The 12002-nt window shown below is 45.1% G+C and overlaps 1 protein-coding gene across 3 annotated transcripts in view; it reads right to left on the reverse strand.

Annotated features, from left to right (window-relative positions):
* Positions 1-882: 882 nt before the first annotated feature.
* Positions 883-12002, reverse strand: part of LOC135918672 (uncharacterized) — a 27555-nt gene continuing 16435 nt past the window's right edge. For all 3 annotated transcript variants that reach the window (XM_065452332.1, XM_070534002.1, XM_065452325.1), the window contains 6 exons: positions 10631-10845; positions 9586-9680; positions 8566-8677; positions 5112-5279; positions 4491-4610; positions 883-1271 (listed from right to left, as the gene is read on the reverse strand). In XM_065452332.1, the coding sequence (XP_065308404.1) occupies positions 1137-1271; positions 4491-4610; positions 5112-5279; positions 8566-8677; positions 9586-9680; positions 10631-10845 (845 nt within the window). In that variant the 3' untranslated portion in view covers positions 883-1136. The remainder of the gene's footprint in view (positions 1272-4490; positions 4611-5111; positions 5280-8565; positions 8678-9585; positions 9681-10630; positions 10846-12002) is intronic.

Below are 12002 nucleotides of genomic sequence, written 5' to 3' on the forward strand. Positions count from 1 at the left end.
TCTTCGAGGGGTGCAGTGCAACAGACAGTGGACAGGAAGAGACCACCGTTAGTTGGACAAATGTGGGAAGCGTGTCACGTAGTAGAGGTATATATATATATATATATATATATATATATATATATATATATATATATATATATATATATATATATATATATATATATATATATATATATATGTATATATATATATATATACACCTCTACTATGTGCCCCGCTTTCCTCATTTCACACACACTTTTTTTGCATTTGACACTCCTGATGCTAAGGCGTTAGACTAGTATAATAACCACCAAGTGTACAGTGACAGACCGACTCACGATATATGTTCTCAACATGAACAAGCTAGCAATCATCCCGATGCCATGAGAACTGTACAAACTACTTCGACTATAACCTGTTAGGGCACATATGGTAACTTTTACATATTTACCATTATTTTTGGCATGAAACTCCCATGCCCCCGTGCAATAATCAGACCATGGTCGAGAGAAGGCGAGCGGCTGTGGCATACTGGGGAGCGCTAAGGCTTATCGCCGTTAGCACACCTTAATCACCGACTTGATCTCATTGACTAAATATGCGAATAAACCATTGAAGCAGCGTACATTTCTTTGTGTGCACCTGCATTTCACGCCAATTTACCCGCGACCACACTGAAGAAGTAAAGGAATAAATATAATTCTAGAGAAAGCTTATGAAAAATAAACTAATTCAGCTAATATATGCACATGTAGCAGATTGCTGCAACACGTTCCACAGTTGCATTTTGCTATAGTTTATCATTGGAATAACCAAACCACAAAATAAAAGCCATTTTATCAGATTTCATACTACTCTGCAATGCAATGTCGTACGCAACCACTCACACACAAAGAATGTACTAAACGAGACTTTTAATAACGACTGCAATGTGTTCTCTTGGTGATTTTTTTTCTTTGGATTTCAACATGTAAGTGTACGGTTTGATTTTTCAAGCCTTCATTGGGTAACACTGGCACAAATGGCGCCGAAAATGCGATCGAGAAAAATGTAACAAAGACGAGACGTTGTGTTGCTGTTTCCTGCTTGTTTCATATATGTGCTTCGACTACTAACTCCACGTGGGAGGCGGTCAACGTTCGTTTACTCCTTCAAGGCACACGGAGGCCCCGGTGCACCGCACCTAGCAGGTACGGCTTCTTGTCGCCGGTGCAGGCTTCCCGGCCGTCCTGCTCTATGTTGAGAACAGCGATGCCCGCAAGTTTCTTTTTCTTCACCAGCTCGGTCTGCGCCAAAGGAGATTGCAACATTGCAGACAAGACCAGACTCGCTTCATGACAGATTAACTAAGTCTGCACTACGACACACGGGCGCGTTCCCACCAGACAGCACCGTACCACAGTAGCATGCGCACAGAACCAGGTAGCACTAGGCCACCGTGGTGAGCGCACTGGACTGCATCAGACCTGTGTGGCGTGCACAACAGGCACCGCAGGCCTGTTGGCACCGCAGGCACCGCATGCCCATGGTGGGCGCACTAGACGGCACTAAGTCACTGCGATGTGCGCGCTAGTTAGCCCACAGTAGTGTGGACACTAGGCAGCACCCCACCACTGTCATGTGCGCACCAGGCAGCTCTAGACTGGGCCAGTAGACTACTACTAGACAGCACGAGAGACCCTGTGGTGCTCAACGCAAGGCAGCATCAGGCCACTGCGTTGGGTACACTAGAAATCCCCAGACCTGCCTAGCGTGCACCAAAGGAAAGATGTAACTGTGCAGGTGTTTACACTACAAATCACAAACGTTTTGGTGTATTTTTCAATTGTGATTGGCAAAAGGATACGATTGCATAAAAAGCGATTGTTGGGCTGCAGTATTACTTTGTGGAGTACCGAGATATGCCAAGCAAGCAACTTTGGACGGCCTAAATAAAGTGAGAGCCTGACTAGCAGTCCGAGAGGGAAAGCTGTGTTTCACTGTCTGACTATTCTATTGAATAAACGAGAAGAAAGTGGTTTAACCGAGGGGCTCGATATTTACTGGTCACATCATAGGAAGCCAAGAAACACTGACACCTAAAACAACATAGGGGAATTTATTTGCGCCTAATAAATTAAATAAAGAGACGATACATTATAGGAAATGAAAGTTGCTGAGAAAGGAACTTGCCGCAGGTGGGGAACAATCCCACAACCTTCGCATTTCGCGTGTGATGCTCTACCAATTGAGCTACCGCGGCACCGTTTCCCCATCCACTTTCTTGGGATGTTTCCTAGTAGAACCCTGGGAGTGTTAGCCAGCGCCGCCACTAATCTACTTTTTTTCCTTTTTCATTTCCATTAATATATCGTTTCTTTATTTCATTGATTAGGCACAAGTAATCTCGCCTCTTTTGTCCTAGGTGTCAGTGTTTGTTGGCTTCGTATTATATGGCTAATAAAAATCGGATCCCTCCCTTAACCTCCTTGCTTCTCGTTTATTACATAACGAGGGTCTCGAACCCGGCAACATTGATGCCTTCCGATAACATGTGTGGGTTTATTGACCGGTTGCCTTCACCAAAAAAGATCACTTCTCGTGATGCCTGTGGCAGAAAGGGTGTACCACGCCAAGGTCTGTGAGTGGTGGCGCTGGCTAACACTCCCAGGGTTCTACTAGGAAACATAAATACCTAAGAAAGTGGATGGGGAAAAGGCGCCGCGGTAGCTCACTTGGTAGAGTATCGCACGCGAAATGCGAAGGTTGTGGGATTGTTCCCCACCTGCGGCAAATTGCTTTTTAAGCCACTTTCATTTCCATTAATTTATTGTCTTTTTGTTTAATTATTAGGCACAAATATTTTCCTCTATGTTGTCCTAGGTGTCAGTGTTTGTTGGCTTCTTCTTATACTCTATTGAATGTGGCATAAGTGAGAGCCCCTGGTGTACGCCTTTGCAATGTTTAATGATATGGCGCGAGCGTCGACCGCATTACGTGTCAGCGGTCTTCTAGCGGCGAGGGGCATTCCTGAAGCAAAAAGCGCAACAGATAAATACGAATTGGAAATCGCCTTGCGCGCCCGGGCATAAGGTAGCCGATCTGGCCGTCGCTGGCCATTAGAATGCCGCTGGCACACCGTGGGCTCGAATCTGGCTAGATGTTAATTGTTGCAAGCCTCACCTGTTAAACCGCTAGCTGATCTCTGACCAAACTTCGCAGAGATGTGCAACTTATACATGAAGTTTAAATTTCAAGGACACCTCAACACTTCTTATGAGCTGTGAGTGCTAAAGTATTAATTTCCAATGGAATGCCACGAAGTGGTCCTTCCAGCTATAAACTCCTTGCGGGCAAGCGAGCACGTTGAAACGCTGGGTCGACATCACCTTGATAGTACAAGGCCGGTGCAGTCCGGTCTGTGACGTCATGCTATCAATACCGACTGCCATAGAACATAATGGGCACGCTCCTGAGCAAGCCGCGGTGATTTGACATCACCGCTTCTATCACATCTGGCTTGTCAATAGAAATGTTCTTCTAAGTATACTGCATGATGTCATATACCGGAGCATACAGGACTGATTACTATCTAGGAGGCGCTGCTTTAGCCCAGTGGCCAACACACTCGGCTTCCTAGCGCGGTTTGAGCCGTAGGTTTCAGAATGACTACCCCCAGCCTTTTGCTTTGTAATCAATTCAGTTTTTTTTACTTCATTTTTTCAGCCCTTACCGAAGTGGATTTAGAACGCAGGTAAGAGCTTGTGCAGTCAAGTAGCGCGCGGATAGCACAGGCAAGGTAACATAGGCGGAGCTAGGGTGACGTGTTGTCACCGTGAAGCATGCCCTTTCTCCTCAAGCAACGCCTGGTGCGGCAGCAGGTGTTTCCTCCATCGAGGCACACCAGTAACGGGGGGTCGCAGCCAATGGTAATTTAGATGCCGTACGCTGCAAGAGACACTGGCTTTTTCGCTCAATGGGCCACTTCATTCTTTCGCATAACATGCTTAACATGCGTAACATACATAAGATGGCGTTTCGCTCCACAATAAATCTGAACTGGGGCTATCGCCGTAAGCGACGATGCAACTCAAAACACGTCGATTTCACTGCAACGGAGCGCTCGCGCCGTTTCTTAGGGCTCCGCGCCTTTGGCGTAGCCCTGACAGATGACTTCAGCGTTCTCTTGCGACAAAAATAAAAAAAAATGAGTGGCCTTGCCACACACGACTTTTACTTTGAATTTATCATGCGTGAAACTGGCAACGAATTCACGCAAACGGGGTACAAAGCCAAACTTCACGTGAATTTGTACGTCTACGCGAAATTTCAGCAGAGATCAGCCTGCTGTTTATAGGAAAGCGCTCGTCACTTGAGTGCGTAAAGTGGCCGCACGTTGTAAATTTTCACCATTGGTAATACTCAGGCATCTACACACGTAAGTGTTCTATTGTCTAAACGTGTCAAAAACAAATGTGAGAGAGGTGAAACAAGCGCACGCGGTGTATATTTGAAGTTTCACGCACCTTGATCGCGACGGACGTCGGGCTTTCGAAACCGATCCATTCTTTCATGTTGTTGAAGGCTGTGTCGCATTTTGTTTTGTTGTCCATCTTCGTGGTCCATGCAGTTCTATCTTGACAAAACTGCGTGAACAGTGAAACAGAACAGTGCGTATTTGGCGCCTATTCTATTTTGAGTGCTAATTAGATACCCAGCAATTAGAGGAAGCAACCGACAACAGCCTGTCGACCGCAGTGCGCAAAGAAAGAATGAAGTATGAAACGTCAGTACTCATCGGGGGTCAGTAGAAATATCGTTCCTGTGAAAGCACTGATATATGAGTCGAAGCTAGCATATACTTAATTGCTTTCTGAGTGCATCCATATAGCTCCCCTACAGAGTCGGTTTTCGAAGTCAACCCCTTTTCGTCATGGGCGTCAGACTACTTCTGCCTTTCGTGCTCAGCTTAAACTTCAATAGGTGCTGGAATTTCACATCTGCTTTCTTAGTAAATGCTCACACAACTCCCACTCCCGCAAACGCGGAATACACAGTGGCCGCTTATGTGAGCAAGGGCCGAAGAAAAGGAAACATAAGCAGGCTCTAAGGAGCCTACCAGGCATTCAAGACCGAAATATGCGCACCTTGAAGAGAGGAGAGTCCACCGGAGGTTTTGACAGGTCGACGCGGTCACCGACATTCACGTTGTTCGCGTCTTCGAAGACGTACTTTTTGCCGATAGTCGACACGGTTGGCACCAGCCTTGTACTCAGGAATGGAGCCAACGTTAGGATGCGGTTAAGTACATCCACCTACGGAATGAAGCAGATCGAGAGGGCATCCGTGTCAATCTTTCACCGCCGTGTAAGTTAGGGCCCCTTTAGCTTCACAAAGTACACGAACCAGCTAAATAATTATATACCTATCCGCCATGAGGCAGCATTATTTTACGCCTGCAAAAGCCTTACCTATAATGAAAAACCATGTGTTTTAGGTGGGGATGTACAGTTCCGAATGAGCGTTCTTTCTCGTCTTTTTATTTTGCGTTTATGCACACCTTCTATTATTTAGATTTTGCGTTTCCTACGCAATAAATATCCAACAAAAACATTTAGCTTGTTTTCTAAATGTAACAGGTATGGCACAGAATATCATATTTATTAACCACGTCTCGTCGTAGCTGGTTGCACAAAATATTTTTTAAAACAAAACGAAATAAAAATTTTAAATAAATTCTGGGTTTTTACATGTCAAAACCGATTATCAGGCGCGCCCTAGCTGAGGACTCTGGATTAATTGTGACCACATATTGCACTTTAAAGTGATCGGAATTGAACTGAATTGAGTTAAATTTTATTCAGATAATAGAATTCATATCAATTAATGTACGTTAATGCACAGTGCACTAGTGTTCTTGCATTACGCCTTCTTCCCACCAACCCCCTGCCCCCTCCCCCTCCCCCCCCTAAGTACGACCACGAGGCAAAAGGAATTACCAAATAAGCCCTTGCAACGCAGATAATGTAATATGTATTTACTATGAGCCGCTTTAAGAAGCTATGGGAAATAAACCTACCATATGTTTATTATTTTTTCACACTTTTCTCTCCTAAAGAACAATACAAAAGAGAAAAGGCAAGTCAACATGTCGTTGACAATGAAGAAAAACAAAGCCTTCCGGCGAGGATGTGGTTTGTTGTTTCACGTTTTTCCACGTTCCTTATCCGGGAAGGAAGAGAGGCTCCCACATAAAACGCTGGCTTCTTGAATATCAACCGTTGTTGAGTAGCCTTAATTGTGAGTACGCCACCTTACCCTGCTTTAGTTCCCTCTTATTCGTACACCTGAGCTCTGTAACTAACATTTGCTTTCGTTTTATTTACTTTCTATCTTTTTAGACTACGCTACCTTCGGGATCGGCCTACATTTCTAGATTACACTATCTCCAGGACCGGCCTATCTATTTTGTTGAATAATGCAACACTTCTGATCCCAGTTTCGTGTGGGCCCTGTTTGAACGAGCGGATATATGCTTCATTTCGTCCTTGTATCTTTTTGATAATTACGCATTTGCTCTTCAGTAACTCGCTCTACACCAACTTCGTACGTCTTTCTGCTTCCAAGTTTCATTTTGACACCTTTTTCTTTGTCCAACCTGAACTAGGAGGCCTCAGCTTGTACCGATTACGAGACGGGGAGTAGTTAGATATTCGGATCCCATGAACCTCAGATCCTTCTGAACTCGCCAAACGTACGCGACTATGCACTTCTAAATGAAACAAACGATCGTGCGAAACCAAGCCAACCGTTCTATCCGCGACATGACCCCCGATTTGAGCAGCGAACAGATGACATTCGCATTGGGTAGATGGCAGTCACCGACTGTTTCGCGCCGGCCTTATCCTCTGGTATGTACCGCAAATGTGGTATATACGCCCTATCGCTACACTCAGGGCTATTCGAAGGCCGGTTCACTGAGGAAAGAACGCATTGTAGTGCGCGCGCGCGCGCTCTACGATGCGTTCTTTTCTCGCTGCACCAGCGTTCGCATTGCGTTGAACGAGTTGTTCCGAGATTGAGAGCTTCATGAAGCAGATGCACAGAACGGTCAGCAGCACTGCAGTGACTATTCTATTTTCTTGATTTGACAGCCTCCAGCTCCTATTCACATTTATAGACTCTCGCGTGATGTTCACAACATGGCCTTGTACATAGAGCTAAACAACTCTGAGCGAATTCTATTGGTGCCAGAACGTCACTTGAATATAATTTGAGCGTCACCACGACAACTACGACGCTTAACATTCTTGTTTTCTTTTTCTTTTTGGGAGTTTTACGGTATGGCCGTAGTTGGGGACTTCGCATTATTTCTAATCACTTGGGTTTTTTGACGTCTACCAAGCGTACGCTAAACGGGCGTTTTGCATATGGCTGTGCTGGCTGGGATAAGATAGCGCACCCTGGGGCTTAGCCGCGCAACACCAAAGCGACTGCGCCACCACGGCGAGTCGCTTAGTATTGAAAGCCAACAGTCTTCGAAGAGTAGCTTTATGGTGCGGAAAGCGTGAAGGCGTTGGTTGCATCGCGTTAATCGATGCCATTTTCATATTATCTGCTAAAGTCTGTGCCGCTTCGGAAGCAGCATTCTCTTCGGCCTGCCCCGAAACTTAAGCATCGTATCATCACGCATCGTGAAGAAGGACGTGGCAAACACCCGCAAATAATAAGAGTTTCAGGAGGGTGGAGGACTACATGCTTCGAACTCCGAATAGTAACAATCTCAGGAATCACCTAATAAAGGCATGCTCTGGTAAGGCCACCGCAGGAGGGTTTGCTAATCGTGCTTGTATCCATGCGCTGTTTACCAATAGATGGAACTACAAATCTGTAGGCAGGTGAGCGTCGTTGTTTAGGACAATATATTTCAGGAGTTTTCCGGAAGGCACTATAAATACCTGTGTTTCAAAGCAATGCCAAGGGGCTTCTTCATGAAGACTGCCTTTAACATAACGAAGAACCGGGGTTACTTGAATGCTGTTCATAGTGAACGAGGCAAAGGGTTCAAATGGTCACTGATTTCTGGTTTTTTTTTCAGCCGCACTCAAGTGCCACCTAAACTAAGAATCATCGAAAATGATGTGCTCTTAGAAGAAATGTGCGATATGCCTGTAATTTGTACTTACGATGTTTGGTTGGACCACGACGACGTTACTTATCTTATCGTAGCTTATCTTCAACATGCAGCATGCAACACATAAGTACACGCTCACCTACAGAACAATAAGCGTGAGTCAATTTCCGCAAAGCCTAGCGCCATCGAGCACCGCGACGGAAACCACAAGTGCTGCTTCTAGGTTGAAAACACTGCGAAACAAATTGTGCGAATGTTGAAATGAAAAATTAAACACACGGGTGGATGGCGTTCCGCTAGGTTGAATGGCGCGATGACTTTAGTTTCCTCACACAGAGATAAATATTTAGGCGCAGATGTGAGAACATCTTTGAAACAAGGAAGTAATGGTCATCAGTAAAGTTGCGTATCAACGCGCACTAGTTGAACAGCATCAGGTGTGACTATCAAGCTATCTGTTCACGCACCAAGTTTTTGTCCACAACATCTATGATGCTTCCGGATTGGTACATGCAAGGTGGATAGGCCTTTCCATGGACAGCAAAGTCGTGCGTATTTATCACAATGGAGTCCACATACCTGAATGAAAGAAACGCGAATGTACAGGTACATAACACTTAGAGCCAATACACGCTATGGCATATCTACTGCATCAAACACGTCATCGTCGTCTGCGATAAGCCATTTGTTCGAACTGCCGATTAGTTGTAATACATATCGCGGAAGCACATTTGTTCGTTGATTTACAACGTTGAAGATGTCTTGCAGCACATTCTGATGAAGGCAAAAAAGTTGCGACTCTCAGCTTCCCCGTAACATTTAGTATATGTTCAGTAATAAGCAAAGACACTGGTGGATGGCTTTTTTATATGTTGTGTATATGTTGCTTGTTATATTCCAACCTTAAATGTAAACATGGCAGTAAGAAATGAGAAATTCGAGCTTGTTTTGTGATAGTTTAGTAAGAAGACAATGTATTAGTTCATACCATTATATTATCGACATCTACAAAAGTTTGCCTGGGAAACTTAAACTACCCATTTCGAAATTCATGACATAACACCAATTATGTGTATACCTGTAAGCGACCACTCTATTATCTGCTTGATAATGTTGCAGAAAACAGCGTATCGATGACAGAATGAAACCACTGAGGCATAATTACGGAGGGTTACGTGAAAACTAAAATCGGCCATTATTTCAATTTGAACATGACATAACTTACAGCGCACATGGCGGTGTTGTGAGTCTGATTAACAGATTCGTAGGCAGTAGTTCAAGCAGAAAATTTATCAATACTCACGTGTCTGACCAGCAATGCAGCATGTCACAGTTGCTTCATGCGGTCAGTTATTCCATGATTATATAATTGGGGATTCTTCCACAGGCACACTTTCTACAAAGTGTTGACACATGTCTGGCCTCACCGAATCACTTTCTGCCTACGCGTGTGCCAATACTTTTATGAAGAATTAGCGTTAACTTACTTTATCATATCGGTGAAATTGTAGGCATCGATGAGAAGTCTCGCAATGTGGGCAATGATCTTGTATTTGGGCCGACCGAGTGAGCTGCGCAATGCCTGGAAGAGTCGGGAAGCAGGAATGTACGACACGCTACTGTCCAGAGCAATGTTACGACACTGCCCTGACGAATGCATTCAGATATTGGGGTAAAGATTGCAGAATAAGGCAAAGTAAAACTTTAATTGTCGTGAAGAATCAAGGACCCACGGCCACACGTTAGAATTTTGGGCCCCATTGCTGAATAAAACACATATTGAAAGTTTCGGGATAAGATAAAGCGTGTAGCAACCGTGTGATCGTTAAGTTCTCGTAAAAGGTCTCGGGCACAGCGTTAGTACTTGCCTTGTCACAACAAAAGAGGTCATCAAAATCGAAAGTTGCCGTCACCGTGACATAATTAAGTAGGTTGTGAAAGCATGAGAACAGACAGCACTGCAGAGACGTGCGTCGGCACGACAAATGTAGGTCTCAAACATGAAAGAAATTGGGTTCCAGCATTCTCCTTTCCTTTTTTTCTTTATTAGTCATATTCGAAGATATTCTTCAACGGAGCTTTTTATCGTATTCTACAATTAGGTAATGGTCCCGCATTCTGGCAAATTGTATTTCGGTATGACAGAGCAAAGCAAAGCACGCCAAGTTCCGAGAAAATGTGCTTGAAACACCCAAAAGCAATACTTTGAGGCGCATCTTTTTTTTTTCTTCGTGCCGGGACTCCCGCTTCTGAATGCGATATTAGCGCACTGAGCGTAACATTTCATAATTATTCAAAATAAGATTGCTTTATAAGGATTTATATAAGATGAAGTCCCCACATGTGTATGCCGTCAAGTGAATTTGTGTTAATTAGTCAATTGTGCTTTCCAACTTTTTGTGCAAGTAGAGTGCGCCGCTTCGAGTATACCACCTCGTGAACATAGAAATGTGCTATATGCCACAGGAAACCTTTCGAAACTCTTGAATGTGTTCGCTGAAACGCCTTATATATGGCCGTTTCATTGCTCACCTGGTATAATATTATTTCCTGGCTCGTTTCGGGAGCCATCCACAAGAACGCGGCGCCGTCAAAACCGGCGTAGGTGGAGCGTAAAGTATCCACTATCGTCTTTACACGAGGGTCCAACGCGTCCTTGAATGCGGGCGCCAGCTCGACGCGTAGGCCGCATAGCATCTTCATCTTCCCCGCTGTCTTCAGCTGCAGCCAGTCGCTGATGGTCAACGCTGTTAGTGCGAGATCATGGTTAAAAAAATACTTGTAAAACAACTTGGGTTGAGCGATTAAATAAAAAAAAATCGTCAGAGATGTACTCGACATTCAGCTCGTATATATCATACACACACAGCGAACATGTGTTACACTGCAGGTTCAGTAAGCACGTGCTGGACATTCAAACTTTTATATAGCCTAGAGGTTTATTGAAAGCTCTGTGTTGACGCTACCTATCACGGTACCCGACAAACTCTCCGAAAGTACGACGAAATTCATCGTAGCACACATATCCTGCAATATCTTCGTTTGCCAGCAATACTATAGAAACAGCGACACCGTCCGGTTGCGTTTACCGAGGCGCGATGTTGCGTATAAGACACGACATTCCGGAAAAAGCGAGGGTAGGGTAGGTTGATACTGGGTTCCTTTGCTCCGATGGTCGACGCGGATTTGCGTCGAATGCGGCATTACGAGCTGTTCTCTTTAAAGATTCCTATATTGGCACTGAACTGTAACAGCTGCAGCTTTAGCACAGAGCGGCGACCCTTGAGAACTTGTCGCACCAAGCACAGGCAGAGAAGAGCCTCTCCCAAAACTGCGAGACATGCGACAGCCGACACGCGCGTCTACCATACCTTCTCAAGTAAGCGCCACCATCGCATTCCTCGTTCTCCAAGTCCTCGCAGTGACATTGGTCAACGGTGTCGTCGCATGCCCCATAGAGCGCTGCTGGCATACCACCTACTCTGAATGTTTCGCGACTGTGCTCCACGTCCGCTGCACACGCGATCACCCTAAATATCACCCCTATGTAGCTCCATCCCTCCCTCCTGACCTCATTCCTTTCTCTGTCGCGGGCGAACGCTCCACCAGAACACCTCCTCCCCATGCTCTGGGGACTCCTCATGCAAAAGAATAAGCACGTCCAGGGAATTTCCAAATCCCAAAACACCACGTGACGACGTGTTACAAGCGACGGTCGCTCCTGCAGAGAGCACTTTGTAAAATAAGGTTGCTCTCTCTCTTACTACCTGAGGCTCTCGATGAGCGTGGATTTTGTGTCTACTTCAGCTCGACGCTTTTAACTACGTGAAGCCGCCTTCGCGTAAATTCTGAAACACTTGTGCTGGAAACGAGGCGTGCGCGTTCTTTGGCCAAACCTGCTCTT

Source organism: Dermacentor albipictus, chromosome 2 (assembly GCF_038994185.2).
Source record: "Dermacentor albipictus isolate Rhodes 1998 colony chromosome 2, USDA_Dalb.pri_finalv2, whole genome shotgun sequence".
In the NCBI taxonomy this organism is placed as follows: Eukaryota; Metazoa; Arthropoda; class Arachnida; order Ixodida; family Ixodidae; genus Dermacentor; species Dermacentor albipictus.